Source organism: Dermacentor andersoni, chromosome 2 (genome assembly GCF_023375885.2).
Source record: "Dermacentor andersoni chromosome 2, qqDerAnde1_hic_scaffold, whole genome shotgun sequence".
In the NCBI taxonomy this organism is placed as follows: domain Eukaryota; kingdom Metazoa; phylum Arthropoda; class Arachnida; order Ixodida; family Ixodidae; genus Dermacentor; species Dermacentor andersoni.
Window position 1 is genome coordinate 73,970,805 of NC_092815.1, and position 18,110 is coordinate 73,988,914.

Below are 18,110 nucleotides of genomic sequence, written 5' to 3' on the forward strand. Positions count from 1 at the left end.
GGAACACGTGCGAGCACCAGTGGTTATACGCTGGAACGTACGACGAGTCGCGTAGAAATAGCCGACGGGCTTGAGCTTCGACGATCGTGCTAGCAGCTATCGTCGCGCTCTGAGTGTTCATTGTTTTTCATGCCACAAGCGAGCCCAATAAAAAGTTAACACACAGCTCAAACAGTGTCCTATTTTTCACCATCACGACGTGACAGTATAAGCAAGTGCAAAATGTGAGGGCGTGGCTACTGCCAATCGACGGCCCTTTGATAGAAGCTGTCGTGCAACTTTCTTAATTTATAATATCAGGCAGGCTACTGGTGTACTATTATATGTTTATCTGAATAGTTCACTGACCGCTTCTGTTGCTTTTTTCGTTCACTTTATGTACTGATGTCGCCGCTGCAAAGAACAATCATGCGACTCTAAAATTATCCTTATCTTTTTGTGGCGCTGATAACAGCGGCAGTTTGTTACAAGCGCAAAAGTGTGATCCGACGGAGACGCTTCTTATTGACGCATTACTACTATAATAAACATTTCAGTCTGCCATAGCAGTATGCAAAATTGAAAACGTGTGTTTCCTCGACGCAACGAGTGGGAATGGTATACGTGTTAGATATGCACTTCAGCGTCGGGAGCAGTTACTCAGGGCTTGTGTTTCCTGTGTAGCTCTATCAGCAAACATTAATTGTACGACACGATTGCGTGTTTCTTGTAGGAAAACGTGGCATCAACCTAATGTGCCCATGGCAGTTACCTTCTGTTTAACCACTGTTCAGCTGTATAGAGTGACCTGGCCACTTTCTATGAGAAAAGACTATATGGGAACGCGGTGTTTAATATTTTGTGACGTGTGATATACCGCACTAAACTCACGAGCACGTGGCGTTTGTTTGGCTTTCAGTTAGCAAAAAGACTAATACCTCATACGCGATCTACGGCACTCATCGAACATCATACGGTAAAGGTCGGACAATTCAGGCGCAGTGAACGTTTCAGTGAATCTGTTCTGGAGATCACAATTTATTTTTTCAAATAAGAAAACAAATACCACGCCCCCGGTAACTATACCGGGTTTCCTTCAGTACATTGAATGCCTCGAGCTAGTAATCAAGATGCGCTCGTGAATCGACGAAAGGTGAAACCGTCAAAATAAAGCTATACGTGCATGATGGATGCGCCGAGTTTCCTGAAAAACCGAAGACGCGACATGCACATACACATCACAGCGTTTCGTGAGTATTTGCTAATGTATATACAGTATGCGTTCACGTAAAAATAAATCTCCCAGCGCATTTAGGTCATGAAATCAAAGGGCTCGCTTGTGACTAGAGCTCAATATTACTAAAACCTTTATCTTGCTCCATGCAACGTTCCACGGCATGTTCCATGGCGGCGCTTCTGCATGATTCGTTCTACTGTGATCGACTGTGAGCAGTTTTTTCTCGAGTGTCCTTGAACATTAAAGCCTTCATCGCTGTACTAAGAAACACACAGTAAGAAGCGACAAGAGAATAGATTATTCAGTTTTTTCCAACTAGGCAAAAAGCAACTTCATATTTTAAATGTAGCACTATCCGCATGAACGCAAACCGCGATATGTAAAAGGAAAAGTAGGCTGTCGGTAAACATCTGGATAATCTGGTATGAGTTTGAGAAGCAATATCTGTAAACAATGGTGCGGTATTTAAAAAAGAAAAAGAACGTAAATGCATACATATGAGAACGATGTCCAGTACCTGTGAGCCGTCCACTACACGTTTCGAAAGAAGGCTGCGTGTAGGAGGATGCCGCCTTTGTTGTACTCACACTTTCTATTCACATTAGCTGAAACTAGTGCGAGTAAAAAGGCATTGGATGTATTCGCAAACGTCCTTGAAAGCGGGTAGTTTTTGAGTCCGTTGCTGCAGTTGTAGAAACGTACCTTTCTTATTCTTTTTTATCTTTTAGCTCTTCACACGCAGCACCATAAAAACTTATGTTTAGAAAATGGCAGTCGCGCGCAGATGTTGCAGTTGATTTCGGCTTTACCCGCGCTCGCTTCCCCTACAGTCTAGCACGCAACAACACGCCGTCTTCCGAGCTCCTTCTGAGAATGTGCAGAACGTGTCGACCACGAGGCAACGGAATGAGCACAATGCAGGTCACCATGTGTCAAGTAAAGTGTGCAGGGCGCAGCAGTGTTCGTATACCCTCGTCACCAAACATCAGGAAGGGCAAAGCGTACGAGAATCGAGCACACCACACCCGCCGCCACGGGTGGGAACGAATTGCAACCGGTAGCCGATCGACTGTAGGGACACACAACACCGAGAACGCTCGCACACTGAAGCGCACCGCAGCAGAACGTGTCGGTAATGCCCACGTAGAGCCGCGAGACGCTCCACTTGACCGTGAAGCAACCGAAAGCGTAGGCTAAAGCTGGCAGTACAGCCGGCAGCAGTGAGGCTGCCAGGAGCGCCGTCGGCCGTGGGTCGGAGGAGTACATCACGACGGCGAGGGCAATGGAGCCCACGATGGTGTTCGCTTCGGCGGCCTTGAAGCCGCCGCTGGCTTCGACCGAGGCTTGATCGGGTACTCGACCTAGAATGAGGCAGTGGAGCGGGTAGTAGACGCAGAGACATCCGAGGATTGTCAGGGAAGCCCAGAGGCCCACGTGGGACAGCGGCCTGTCTCCTGGACGCACACCATGAATGGCACAGGTGGATTCAGTGGCACCGTAGTCGACGTTTTCTGAGTAAGAAGACAGCATGGTGCTTTCTGTGGCTGACCTGCGAAGCGTATATGCATGATATAAAATATCAGAACAGAGAAGACGCTAAGGCACTGAGAGAAACTTCTGGCGCTGGGCTATACTCACACGCTCCGAGAGATTCTCCTGCGTTCAGCCCAGTCAACGAGAACAGTGGCCAACTGCTGGAGGCAGAGACCCACTCCGAAACCGATGCACACAACTATTTCCGCCACTGGCGTGTCGGAAGGCGTGATCTGGGCCAGCATCCTGGAACCGGAGTACAGCATGTCGACCAAAGATATTCCGAACAACGCACCCCCGGAAAACAGCAGGGCCGTACGATGGTACCTGTAATGCGCAATAAAACTCAGTCCTATAGAGGCTCCACCGTACTTTTTCATTTTATTATGAAGTGCTCGTTTCGTGTTCTTTGTAAACCAAGCAGCTGATCATAATGGAACTCTAAAACAGCTAAATGTGTCTTTATGTCTTTGTATTGTCCTACCTGCCAATGATGCAGTGAATGTAAATACTTCGACAAACTTTTTCGTTAAGAGGAGGAGGGTTGAAATATGGGCATGAGTAGTGGAAACAGAAATAAAAGATAAGAAAATGTTTGAGCTGAAAAAATAAAGCAAACCAAACAACTACGATCCTCGCTAGATTCAAGCTCACACATTTCGCGTCGGAAATCAGCTCAGCTGGACCACTCAGCAACTGTATAGCGACCTTCGCCGCAAATAGTAAGTATCTATGTGTAGGCGACGAACGCCGTCGTCACCAGGCCTCGTTTTCTCAAAAATAAATAAATAAAAAAAGGAGGCGACTAAAAGACACTGCTGAGACAGTCCCACAAGGGGCGGTCTGCAAATCCTACAGCCTCGACGCCACCCCCGCTCCGACCCCCTTCGCTGACCGCAGGCATCTCCCTCCGCCTCCAGCCCCGCGTTTTACTTCCTTTGCTGTGTACCGTAGCCTGTGTCCTTGAGAGAGTAAAACTGCATTTCAAGGAAAAAGGTTGTGTTCCTGTTTGCTCGCACAAGTTCGTGAGGCGCCTTTTTTGCGTGGCAGCCGCTTGGGGCGTGTGCGCGCGTGCGTCATCGCGTCGCGTATTTCTGGTCCACAGTGGCATACTCGAGGGCCGCTGACGACCAGACCGAGGCAACGCAGTGATCTCGGAACACCGGACCAGTTTCCAAGAAAACGTCGCCCAGCTCTCATGACTGCAGGAGGAGATACGAAAGCTCGGCTGCTCGACTTCTGCTCCCTCAACGCCATCATTTCAGCCGGATCCAGGCACGAGCAACGCCATCTTAGGACAGCTCGCCGAGGCCTTCTCTGCAATGGCCCGCATGATGGAGAGGATGAATCCGCCATCGACTGCGTCAATTACTGCTCATGTGAGTCCGGACCTCTCTAACGCAATTCCAAACTTTACTGGAGACAGGGCCCAAATCAGTGCCATAGATGGGCTGGAAACATTCTCCCGCGTGGCCGATTTAGTCAACTGGTCTGAACATCAACGACTAACTGCTGTTCACCTCAAGCTGCAGGGACCAGCTAAGGACCGGCTGATCTCGTCGGCAACAAGGTGTTATTCATGGCAAGAGTTTTTTAAATCAGGTTTCATGACTGAGGAAAGCCTTCGGGACTTATGGAGGAGAATGGCAGAACGAGTTCAGAGACGTGACGACGATGCGATGAAGTACATCCGAGAAAAGGAAAAGAAGAATGTGCGCCAACGTCAAGCTAACTATGCAGGATACAATTGCCGAGATCATCAGATGCCTAGTGAAATGAGTTTCGCGTTACGGGACAGACGCTATAAGAGCGTGGATGAGTTACTTCAAGCTATCAGAGCCTATGAAACTTCACAGAAAGCCGCGAGAGACAATTTCGATCGGCACAACTGTTCGACAGCCGAACCCGATTGAATAGTGGACGTCAGCCGTGTCCTGCGCCAACTTACGCAGACGATGCTGTACGCAGCAATACCGTGCGAGAAGGAGGGCACCGCACGGATGGAGTACGTTGCTACAATTGCCAACAAGCGGGCCACATATGGAGTCAGTCTCCTGAGCTACGGCGCCCACTTCATTGCCCGGAGTGTAACAACGATGGCCACAGAGCAAAATCGTGTCCGATTCAGGGCCGCTCAAGTAATGCGACTAACATTGTACGCACCACATCTTGAAAAAGGGTGTAAAAAAGCGTTTGTATTGACGGCGAATGCATGATCGCTCTTATCGATACGGGCTACGATGTGAGCTTGATAAAGCTGACGCATTGCGTCCGACTGAGCAAGGGGCTTTTGGCACCTCCCGGGGCGGCCATACGCGGAGTCGGTGGACAGAAGTCATCCCTCGGCGAACTAGATTTAAAGTGGCGCGTCGATGATGTTGAACTTCCTGCCACTTCTTCAGTCACTGACGACGCCTTTGTTGGACCGGACGTCATCAATTGGCAATGACGTGATCGACTTCCCCGATCTGCAACTGGTGCGTAGTGGTGGTTGTGCCCTTTTGCTGAACCACAGGGAAGCACAGGAGCCGACGGACATTCTCGCAGAATTTGAAAGACTGAGATATCTCATCAGGTGTCAAGAAAGTGTTGAGGCCGCCCCGCGAACCTTTGTGTGGGGAATGCCTTCTCTTGATACACCTCTTGTTTTCGGCATCCTCGTTGCGGGCTACAACGACGTCAAGCTGCACCTGAAGTAAGGACAAGTATTCATGCGGCCCCCCCCATTCCTTGCAACATACCAGAGCAAGTTTTACTGACCGCCAACGAGGAGGGCCATGCCCTGCAATTCATAAGCCTAGATGATAATAATGTTGGCTCGATTGTCCATAATGAGAAGAAAACACAACCCTGCGCGCTGCTCAAGGAGCAATTGCTGCGCATTGCACATTGAAGAAGTGGTGTGCACCGGCATCGCTGAGAAGAAAATCGTCGAGCTCCCTCCAAGTAAACCAGTTTCATAGTCACAATGCCATAGCTCTTACTACCAAAGAAATATATTACTGATCAGATTCTTTAGGAACGAGATTGCGCAGGAGGGTCGAGTGTAGGCAACGAACGCCGTCACTACCAGGCCCCGTTTTCTCAGAAAAAAGAGGCAACTAAAGGACAGTGCGGAGACAGCCCGCAAGGGGCGGTCTGCATGCCTACAGCCTCGCTGCGACCACCAGTCCGACCTCCTTCGCTGAGCGCAGGCATCTCCCTCCGCCTCCAGCCCCGCGTTTTACGACCCTGCACGGTAGCCTGTGTCGTCGAGAGGGTAAAACTGCGTTTCAAGGAGGAAGGTTTCAAGGAGAAAGGAGGAAAGTTTAGGGCCTGGTTGCAAGCAATATTTCCAAGAAAGCATGGTTGTCGTGTGACTAGCTTCCCCAGGAACGTTAAATAAGTAGTTGCCGAAAAAAAGGTGAGACGTAGAAATAGAAAGAAAGAAATGCGGCTGAAGGACTTGTATACCATATAAACGTGCAAAAAGGCCAATTGCAAGACAAACATCACAGGTTGTAGCGTAAAAGAAAAAAAACTGCTATATGACTGGACTGCCAAGAACACTAAATGACAAACTACAAGCGAAAATCACAGGTTGTCATGCAGGATTCCAGCGCGAAATGGAAAACAACGTTCGCACTACCGTTTTGTTTCTGCATTGCTTCGAAAACATTTATCGTTGTCGCAGTTCTGACGATTTTCGATTCTTTGTTTAATAGAGGCAGAACAGTAACCAAACTTTGACACTCGGCTTTTGGTTTTGGTTTTGGTTACTTTCAGGTATTATAAAGTACGGAAAAGTTCCTCTTCGAATACGAATACGGATAGCTAGTGCGCAACATTCGATTCGCATTCGAAACTTGGAATACTCGCCCACCACTAATTTTAACACGCATGAAAATAAACACGCTTGAAATAAACCGTCGGCTGCAAAATGGCGTAGGGTTCATGACAACGGTGAAGGTTTGCGAACTTCGGGAGCGCGCTATCTGGAAGGCGGATCTGGATTATAGGTTAACGTCGTATCCGCGCGTCGTATAGGTTAACGTCCCGTAGCAACAGGTGGTTTGGGAGAGGCGAAGTAAATGTCTTTCTTTTCTTCTTTTTCTGAAAGCGCGCCTCGTGAAATATTAATTGTCGAAGTGCCCGACAAGATGCATTGGAATTCCAGTTACTTTCGCGCTTTAATGCATAAAACAGTGCTTTCTTTGAAAAGGAAGTGGAAGGAGGAGGAAAGAACTTTATTGGGTCCTGAGGAACCCCTTCCCACCCACTCTTGGTTTAGTGGTCGGCAGGGGTCGCGGTCCGCACCCACGTTGGGACGGGAAGCCCGTGAGCCTCCGCCCTTTCGTGAGCCCTCTGGACGGCCCTGAGCTGGGTCTGGTGGTCGTCGGAACAAGAGTGACTTTTTACCGGAAGTTTGACAGCGCATATGTCGAAAGTGGAGCCATCCTCAGAATTCGTTGCAACTGTATTCGCCCTGCGAACGCCTCCAATTCGTAGATTGAAATATGTGTCGTAAAGTAATTAATTAAAAGGACAATTGGTGTAATTACAGTAATTATTTAGTTAGCTAATTATGCAATCTGCCACAGGCATTTTTTTTATAAATTTGATGCAGCTAAAAGACAAAAAGAAACTTGCAGATTTATGTGCGCGATCACTTACGCAGGCCAGCTTTGCCGAGCGTCTGCCCGAACGTGCAGCCAGTAGACGAAGGGTCCGGCTACCAGGTTACCTCCTAGCAGGAGCAACGCCCGCAGCGTGGACGTGGCATCCATGACAGCACGAGCGCTGGAACCGAAACCATCACGAGGTTAAAGATTGACAACGGATCGATTGCATTGTCTCCAGATTCCGTCGTGTTTTGATTACGCTCTATGCGGGATCGTCCCAGTTTATACCTTTACACTGTATCTGATATTGGCCCGGTTTACACAGCGAGAAAGCGACCCGGCAGACATGAGAAACCTCGTGGACGAAGGAAAAGAAACCTTCGCTTTAATGGATGAATTGTGCGACTGAAGTTGGGATATTTGTTGTGATGAAGATATTTATGTGCAAACTTATGCAGATGCGCCCGTTGCCGGCACATCTGGAGGACACCTAGAGATATGTAAGGCGATTCGTCAGGCCGCGGCTGCTCTGTCAATTTACTGATCTACGATCTATAGTGTAGAAGTGTGCGTAGGCTATAGCTCACACCAAACCTCTCGCCCTCACCACATGTCTCGGCCAATCAGCTGGTATTAGTTTAAAAAACGCAATTGCTAACCAACGACCACGAAAAGTGGCTAAAGTGACCAAAAAGCAATCCTTTAAAAGTGAAGGCGCAGACATACGGGGCTTGTACGAAAACTTGAACACAGCTATCGGAGATAATCGCTTTTCAAGCTGTTTTTTTTTATTGTCTAGTAGTATGTTACGAACGTGGTGAAAGCCATTTTTTTTTTCGTTTTAATACCACGGTTCAGTGCCAAACGCTGCATCTCCACCTACGTGGAAGAAGTAACCACCTCCTCCTCATGTTTGCTATGGTGAAGAACTGCATTTTATTGCCTATAAACAAAAACATGAACAAGGAACTATTCGTTGTACATTGTCATACTGCTGCAGCCTCCTGTAGTTCCACGCCCTCTCGAGGAATTCAAAACACACTTCAAGGTTGCTTTCCGTAGTCTCTGACAACACAGAGGTCTAGATCAACGTAGTGCCAATTTTATTGAAAGTTGATGACAAGAATATGAGTAAACTACTTCCGTACAGTTCCACAAGCAGGGGCCTTCATAACCACAATGAATATATTCAGTTATCGCTGCTGCACTAATACTTAACTTACGATAATTTTTATACTACTACCCTTTACAACAATTCATATATATTCAAAATATGTTTAATCGCTTAGCCGCGGCAATGAATTCCCATTGCAAGGGTGTGGACAGGACGTTTACTTCGAATAAAACCTTCCCTTTTCTTTTAGGTGGTGTAAGAACAAAGAAACAAGGAATGGTGTCACAACTCATCGTGCTGTATATATATATATATATATATATATATATATATATATATATATATATATATATATATATATATATATATATATATATATATATATATATATATATATACATATATATATATATATATATATATATATACATATATATATATATATATATATATATATATATATATATATATATATATATATATATATATATATATATATATATATATATATATATATATATATATATATATACACACTTCTGCGTGTTATAAATCAACTCGCCCCAGAAAACGTTATGTCAATCAGTGACAAGCCGGCTCAGCAATAACGATCGCAACAGAAAGACGAGAGAAGATAACGAAATCGCAGGAAAGTGAGTATAGACATCGCGTAGATGCTCGCGAATCTTTTGACGTGCGTCTAGTAAAATCACGAAGTGGGTAATTAACTAAGAAACTTTCAAGGAGCAATTTGATTGCCTTCGGAAATTCCTGCGAGTAATTAGAGGCGCATCCTGCTAACGCTTTTCCTGACGTATATCTACTATGAGGGTGTAGAGAAAAAAACAAAACAAAACGTTATTCTGCAGTTTTGCGTGCGGAAATCACGGTATGATTATGAGGCACGCCGTAGTGGGGCACTCCGGATTAAATTGGTCATCTAGGGTCCTCTAAAGCACAGCTTAATCTAAGTAGACGAGGAGGACTTTTTAATCGAAATGCAGCCGCTGCAGTCACGATAGATACTCGATGGCCATTCACGATAGTCACACGATAGCCATTGGGCGAGTTTTCGTTGGTCTGTAAATATACTGTCGCTTTAAATTTTCGAGCTTATATTTATTTCGCAACGTGCCGCGGAACGTTGCGAAATAAACCGAGGTCAATATGTTGGTCAGAAAACATTAGGAACGTAACTCACCCCACTGCACGAAGAAAATAAAGCTCGATGCTCAAGAACGGGTAACGCGTGAACGATACGGTGCTGCCTCGGCTGCCATGAAAAGTAGGACACACGGTCAGGCTAGCTATCTCTTCCTTCGCCCAGACACTTTTTCCGCGCTTATCAGCACTCGACCCAAGACGTTGTTCTGCTGAGGTCAGCAAGCAACTGATTTCGAGATGCTGTGGCACTTTGTATCTCGATATCAAAGCCGACTTATCGGGGAACATGCAACCTTGGGACATTGACGATCGAGTTTTACGGACTGCAAATTTATGTATTCTTGGCACCGAGATGAACAACTCTGGTCACTGATATATAAGCGACAGCTTCAAGTTGTGATGGTTACGACGTGCACGCGTACCACGAAGCTTCCCGGAAGAAGCTGCTGTCAGATATTTACGATTTGGGCTGAGTGAAGAAACGCGCCGTGATATCCTTGGATCTGAATATGTAATGTTTTTTTTCAGCTATGGTGATTGACATTTTCATTGCAAGAAAAGTTTGCATAATACGTACAGCGGAAGACAGTTATAGTAAACTATTTCGGATGGAGTAAATATTTAACAAATCTGAAGCTTATCTAAAAACGTGTGCGATTTCTCTAAACATTGACTTCATGCATCGAAGTTAATTGACTACTGAAAGAAGGGTATATATAGGGCACTAACGGCATGAAGGTTAAGCGTCATTCAATTGACATCAACTCCGATTAATATATTCGAAACCGTGTGAAACAAAGAAATACTCTCATTTGGCGAACACTCGACCAAATCGGATTAGATTTGTTTCGTTAAAAAACTGTGTGGTGTGCATTTGACGTGGCTCCTGAAAAGGACAGAATCAGCTTGTCGTACCTGTGGCCTCGAAGAAGGAGGTTACTCTCTCGTAAAGAGATCAAGGAAACTTGCCTAGACGACGTATGAGCTTCTCGTAAAATGTGCATTGACTGGCTCATTTTGTTTGCTTTCAACTCTCTTACTTGTGCACTTTACAAAACTCTTCTTTGCAGCGTCACAAACACTGTTTCAATTTCGAAGAATTTCAAACATTTTGCGATTTTCGATGCATTCCCTTAAAGAAAGATTATAATAAAGAGGAAGTTCTGCTTCTACCGGTGGGTAATGTTGTGTTGTGTTTTGTATACACAGATTTTACCATGATTATTGCCACACGATATTGCAATGTAAAAATTTCTGCGATCTACACAAATGGTAATGCAGATACATCAGTGTTATATAGCAACAAGCTGGAGTTACGCCTATACCCACAGCAGTGGCTCAGCGGCTCTGAGCGCGGATTCACGCGTTCGGGGCCGCGCTGCGTCTAATGCATGTCAGGCGGGAGCGGAATGCAAATGAGGTTCTTGTATACGTAGATTCAGGCGCACGTTAAAGAATTCTAGTTGGTCAAAATTATTGAGATGAGGTTGCGACATCTCCCGTAGCCCACCCTAGTCTCCCGTGGAATTTCGGGATGTTAAGCCTAATAACTGAATTATTATTACTTTTTTTACGGCTTACGCCCACGCAGTGAGGAACAGAGCTTGCAAGCCTTGAACATAAGCTACACATCGGGGACGCGGAGTGTGAGCCGAGGAAATTAAGGACGAAATGCCGCCACGCATCATTCAGCGTGCGCAGCTAATGCCACAAACTCGTATGTTAACTCGGCGTTCTCTCCGAGGGACTGCCTTTCTCGCAGATAAGAGCATTGCCTAGATTCTTTTTTTAATGGCTACAGTGAATTAGAGGAATACAGGTGCTCATTACACCCATCTTAGTTTATGTGCTGTAAAAAAAATTAACATAGGAATTAAATTAAAACCCGCAAGCACGCCTCAGTCCTCGCATACTCCCGAGTACTTAAAACGAGAGAAGTAGGGCTACAAAACGGCCTTTACATCTTCCGTCGCTCGGGTCGAGGGTATACCGTCACCAGGACCCGCATTGACCAGATCTCTTTTACGTGATTGCTGTCGTATCACGCCGATCACTTACAGGTTTGCGAACACTGGCCAATGAGGAGAGGCTCTTATGTAAGGCAGACTTTGCGAGTACGGGTGCTGAACACAAAAAAAAAGGCGCTCGAAGCGTTTCCGCAGCCTGTGTGGGAACGGACACCATGCGATCCGGAAGACAAGGGCTACGCTATAACAGGAGCTAAAACAATCGGACTATCGACAGCCCACAGACCAGCCCGATAACTGCATGTGTCAGCTCAGGAAGACAAAGGTCACAAGGCTGCTCTCCACTTCCTCTTCATAAATAGTTCGTGCAAAATTTGGCTATTCCGGCATGCTGCGCGGCAAACCGTGGGAGTCGGAAAGCTTTCGACACTTACATTTGCACTCGTCAAAGGTTTATATATGCGAATTTATAGCCTAGGTAAAGCCTATGTATGGTTAAAAACGAAACACTGAACGAAAATAAAGTGCTTCTGCGCGAGCAACGCGTAAGTCATACGCAAGACGAACAATAGAAGTCAGAAGTGGTGCTCCGAGATAAGGCTGTTGTAAGAAAACCTGAAGACGCACAACGGGCGAGGCTGTGAAGATCTCCTTTCGGCCGGAACAATGCGGGAATGTGGAACGGGAACAATAAAGTTCTCCGTCGTTGGCTCTTGAGTCGACGTGGCGGCGCAAGCTGACCGTAACTTCGTATTCCGCCTTGCCGGATAATGCAGAAGCTCCTTGCTCCCTTCTTGTGTTTACCTGCATGCGGGGTGGATAGGAGAGTGAGAAGATGAGCTGGTCGGTGCAGTAGATAGTGTGGCTTCAATAGAGTGCAGTTTAGTTGTAGTTCGTTACAAATTTCTGCTACTAGTGAGCGAGATATATATATATATATATATATATATATATATATATATATATATAGAGAGAGAGAGAGAGAGAGAGAGAGGGAGGGAGAGAGAGAGAGAGAGAGCGTGTTTATTGTCACATTGGGGTAACGGTGAACAAAAAGACAGTTCCGAGACATTTACACCTGGAAGTCGCAAAGCGAGAGAGGGAAAGAGCTAAATGAACTTTTATTTGCGAACTAAAGAGACATAGCAATCTTCTATCTTGGCCCCCAGGTTGCCGGCTTCCTCATTCCAGGAAATCGTGAGCTCTCGCTGCCACTCTGGCCCGATCTACAAGCCTTCGCTGGTCATCCACGCCTGGACAAGACAGTATGACCTCCCACAGTTCTTCGATCTTTGGCCTCTCCTGTCTTTTCTTCTTTGGCTCTTGCTTCATTTTCCGTCTTGGTTGTTGTGGGATTGCCGCACGCACGCACGCACGCACGCACGCACGCACGCACGCACGCACGCACGCACGCACATACACAGGATACATACAGGATACCCACACGTGAATGATACAGTTTCAAGGGATACAGTAACCTTCGCAACAGACTCTTTCTATATTTAGGTAGAGAGAGACAAACACGCAAGAAAGAACGAAAAGACAGAAAAAAGAGCGAGGAGTAAAAAAGAAGTGAAAAAACCTAAGGGAGAGAGCCTAGGGTCAAAAAGAATCTCTTTGGCCCTAGTAAGGCCCACTAGCAATTTTTATAGCAATGTCGAAAACAACAAATAAAACCATACGGTTTTGACAGGCATGAGCACAGGCGACACTATATGTACATATATTTTTTTTTATTTTTTTTATTTATTTACTTATTTATTTATTTATTTAACACGTGCTTATTCAGAAATAACATCCCTTGTTTTCATATTGCAAGTGACGCCGCGCTGACTCTTATCTTTGGCTCTTTCATACGGTGCACGTCTACAATTTAGTATTATTTTTAGGTTGTTGCATTTTTCAAAAACCTGAAGCTACTAAACACTGGAGTGCATGCGCATTTATTCTACCGTAGCCTCAACCATGACCTCCGAGATCTCACCATGTCCTTACGCTGTACAAAGTGCGTCGTTACGTGCTTTGTGCTCCAGGTGGCGTATGCGTTCTTTCAATCGCAACCATGCGCCCTGCCGCAATACCAGTCGTAGGCGGACGTTTGAGAGTTACGTCGATTGAGCGTTCTCTCACTCGTTCTCTCACTCACGCGTTTACGTGGGGGTGCTTCCTCGTTCTCATTGCGCTGATGTGTCGTGTGTTGTTCTCGAGATAGTGTTACGTGTTCTAAAACACAACAAATGGCACTGGGAAGGTTCACCTCGCAACCGTGCCGTATAAAACAGGGTGCTTAGAGATATACGTGTCAGTCTGCTTTTGATGGCCTCCTAGCGAGTGTCAACAGCTGAAGAGAAGTACGCACAAGCCGAAACGTTAAAACATTTCATCGCATACGTTGTGTGACCGAAGCTTCGAAATAACGCTAGATTCCCGCAAATCGTGGGATCTCAGTTATCTTTACAATACTTAAAGAAACGAAAACTACAGTTAATAAAAAAATGAGCAGTAGAAGCAACTGGGCATTGACAGCCATTTTATGCATATCAATATTGTAAGGTAAAAAAAAAGTAACTATTCATAATATTCTTACATGGCATTCTTCAGAGACATGCACCCAACCAGAGCTCTTGCGTCAAAATAAAGTTCGGGAATGGAATAGGGTGCTTAGCTTGGCGGTTACCATCAGCATTAACACGGTGATCATTACAGAGGTACTTTCCCTTACGGCTAAGGACAATCTGCTACCCGACACAGGGAGGTGCTGTGAATCGTTATTGTAGTGAAGACCGACGAGAATAAGTAAGGAACAGCCTAAGTGTTGCGAAAATCCTGCATTTTGCTGTGCATTAATATTTATTTTGTTTTGAATGGGGTGCCAAACGCTTGCACGTAAGCTGTGGTTTGTTGGTAGGCTTCAAGGACCTCATCCCGGCCACGGCGGCCGCATTTCGACGGGTGCGAAATGCGAAAACACCCGTGTACTTAGATTTAGGTGCATGTTAAAGAACCCCAGGTGGTCAAAATTTCCGGAGTCCCCCACTTCGGCGTGCCTCATAAACAGAAAGTGGTTTTGGAACGTAAAACCCCATATTTTTTTTTTTTCAAATACCTCAATGCACGTATGAACTCATCCTATGGTTTAGACGCACGCGAAGCAAACTAACCTATTGAGGGCTGACTGAAGAAAAGCGCGTCGATTGCACCATAAATTTCAAATTTCATTAATAGTCTTCAATTAGCATATAAAGACAGACTGGCGAAATGCAAATATCTTAGGTGCATTAGGGAGAAGGGTGCACTCTATCTAGCAATAACTATTTTATTTCATGGTTATCGTCTTAGAATAGTCCAAATGTCCTTTTATTCCTAAAGTCATCGTTATACCTATCAATGAAAACGCTGTGCAATTTGGCGGTTGTACATGTAATTTGACTTACAGGTGACGAGGTTTCTTATCCGTCGATACAACCATTTTCAACGCAAGTGATATAGATGTGTTTTGCGTGACACGTCTTCACAGAATTGTCGTTTTAATGTGTTCATTGATTTACCTTCCGCTATCGGTCGTACGGCTTCCGAATTGGTGTAAGGCATTTGCTTTTTTTCCCTTACACTGGTGAGCTCAGCAGCTGGCTAAAGGTCGAGAGGTTCAACAGGCTTCCATTAACTATTCGTTCACTGAAAACTGAGAGGCGCCTGACAGCTTAGTGATGCCGAAGCGTCAAAGCGGTTATTACAAACATTCGCCCCTACTGCCTACGTACACTAGAAAGCTTAGAAGCTCAGGCACTGAGAACCTGTCGTGGTCTGCCACGCTGCACTTCGACAAAGGGCGTGATTGCGGACGCACGTGCACCTCTTATAGACGCTTATTTCTCATGCGAAACCTTTAAGGGTATATCTTCTACTATTGACCCGCCATGAACGTCACCCTCTGTCGGCCATTCGCATTCTACGTATAGACAGCACTTTCTCGGGATATATTTCGCGTCAAGAGAGCGTCCTTCCCTCAGGCTTTACTACGGCAAAAGCTGCTGACATACCAGCGTGGACTTTGTCAAGACCTGAGGTAAATCTATCCATTCCCGGAGTCAGGAAAAAATTACGTATACCTTCATGTGGACTTAAACAACTTACTTTAACCCATATATCGGAAGAATATGCCGCTTCCATACATATATTTACTGACGGGCCGGTGTCAACAACCACTTCAATCTCGGCATTCGTAATACCGAATATGAAGATCAGTAAGCGCTTCCATCTCGACCACCAAACTACCTCAACGGCCGCAGAGATTGTTGCCATTCGGGAGGCAATGCGGTATATATCGATGAAGCCGCTTCTGACTAGGACTATATTTTGCGATTCCAACCAGCACTTCAAGTGATCGATTCTGCCCTTAGACGAGGACCTTACTATGTCCTTGCTCAAGAGATGATCGAATCATACGATTTCGCCCTAAGAGCTGGTCCTTGCATAAGATTTCAGTGGATTCCGGGACACTGTGGCTTACATGGAAATGAGCTCGCCTACGCGGAGGCAAAGATGGCCTACATTAATGCCACGCCCAGTGTCCATCCCATTTTCCCGGCCAGATACTAATGCCCCAGTGTACAGACTCCTGCGCGTTAATACCGCAGTATATTGGACCTCGCTGGGTCATCGTCATCGCCGCCTTCCTGAACTCGACCCAGAGATGAAAATACGCATACCACCGAACATGAAAAGGTGCAATGCAACCTTGCTGCACAGATTACGATTAGGTGTGACCTTCACGCGGCGCTGCCTACATCTCATCGGCCGGGCGGACATATGTTAAAGTGGGGCAAAAAAATTAATAAATAAAACTGTAGAAAAATGAGATAAATAATAAAAAAATAATAAACAAGAGGCCTCTCCCGTGCCACTAAGTATAACGGGATATTAAGAGAAGAAAAAAAATGTAAGAATGAAGGAAAAGATAGAGAGAAGAAAAAAAAAGCGAGGGACTGTCCGAATTGGGAGGAATGCGGTATTCCTGAGACGATAGAACACATCTTGTGCATCTGCCCGCGATTTGATGTACAGAGAAAATAGCTGACAGACATCTTGTCAAAATTTGCCGTTGCACCATTAACTGAAAAGATTATATTGGGACCTTCGCCTGATACTTGTCACCAGCCTGATAGTCTGCGATAGAGTGTATAAGCGCGACTGGACGAGGACGTAGAAAGAAACAGACAGACACAGATACAGATACACAGTCTGTGTATCTGTTTCTTTCTACGTCCTCGTGCAGTCGCGCTTATACACTCTACCATGGATTCTAACCAACTAGCCCGCCAACGAGTTTTAACTGATAGTCTGGAGGCACTCAACAAATTTTTGTATGAGAACGAACTGGACAAGAGACTTTGAAGAGCCATGGAGCGCGCAAGATTCTCACCACCCTCTTCATCCTTATAATAAACGTCTTCTCTATTCTTTCTACACCCTTTCCCTTTCCCCCATCGTCGAGTAGCAGGCCAGAGCATTGATTCAGGCCGACCTCTCAGCTTTTCTATCACAATAAATACCTCTCTCTCTCTCTGGACGTTAAACCCCGAATTGTATTATAACTGAACACTTTTGGCACTGGAAGTATAACACTGCTTTATGTATATTTCTCACATGCAGGATAGCAGGGAAAAACAGCGTTAATGATCTGTGTTGATTTTGTGTTGACACATACATATCGCGAAAGCAAACGCACTGTACAGAGTGACGATAATTAAATCACAGCATTCCAATATTGAAAGTCCGGAATGTAAATTCAACAAAACGCACACGGGGACATAACCTCCTACTGATCGACGAATTTTATTTTGAAGCGTTGAATTACCATAGATGTTTATGTTCGCCTTCATTTAAGACAGTTGCAATTATTTCATTACAAAAAAGTGACTTGATGCTAAGGGTTGCTTAGGCAGAAAATTACTGTATTAGAAGACATTTGACCTTAGAGACATGTGCTGAGAAATGAGCAGAAATATTGCAGGCAAAAGAAAAACAAAGGAAAACGAAAAGCGCGACACACGCGCATTTTCTTCGCACAAGCACTTTTTCCTTCTTCTCATGACTTGCTCCGCGCCGTCGACGTAATGATGCGAGGCTAGCTGTGTTTTCGCAATGTTTGAACTGTGAAGATAATTGCTCGAGTTTGATCCAGACACCAAGCACTTGTGGCAAACCATCGCTGTAAAGGTTACACGCAGTTTGACGCGCGCACAAGATCATGCATCCGCAGTGCAGCGAAAGAGAGGGCAGCTCTATGTACCCTTGGCTGTTGTAAATTATTGCTGTAGGTGGCGTCCGCGACTTGATTCCGCAGCGCACCCACCCGGCTTTGTGGTTTTCTGTACGCTTAACATGAAGCCAGCACTTCGTGGTATTTATCATTGCGTATGTCTACGTCACGCTAAAACAGACTGAGTTTAGGAGTGAATGCACTTAATACCCCAGCAACTGGCTTTTATGTGCCGATTACGGAACCGTATGTT

The 18,110-nt window shown here is 45.5% G+C and overlaps 1 protein-coding gene across 3 annotated transcripts in view; it reads right to left on the reverse strand.

Moving 5' to 3' along the window:
- Positions 1–981: 981 nt before the first annotated feature.
- Positions 982–18,110, reverse strand: part of LOC140216108 (uncharacterized) — a 58,043-nt gene continuing 40,914 nt past the window's right edge. Inside the window, exons 2-5 of one of the 3 annotated variants that reach the window (XM_072286432.1) lie at positions 12,223–12,399; positions 7,403–7,528; positions 2,855–3,076; positions 982–2,765 (exon numbers count right to left, since the gene is read on the reverse strand). In XM_072286432.1, the coding sequence (XP_072142533.1) occupies positions 2,192–2,765; positions 2,855–3,076; positions 7,403–7,515 (909 nt within the window). In that variant the 5' untranslated portion in view covers positions 7,516–7,528; positions 12,223–12,399 and the 3' untranslated portion in view covers positions 982–2,191. Of the gene's footprint in view, positions 2,766–2,854; positions 3,077–7,402; positions 7,529–9,665; positions 10,896–12,222; positions 12,400–18,110 lie in introns of those variants that run through there. The other 2 variants (XM_072286431.1, XM_072286433.1) reach the window with 2 other exon arrangements.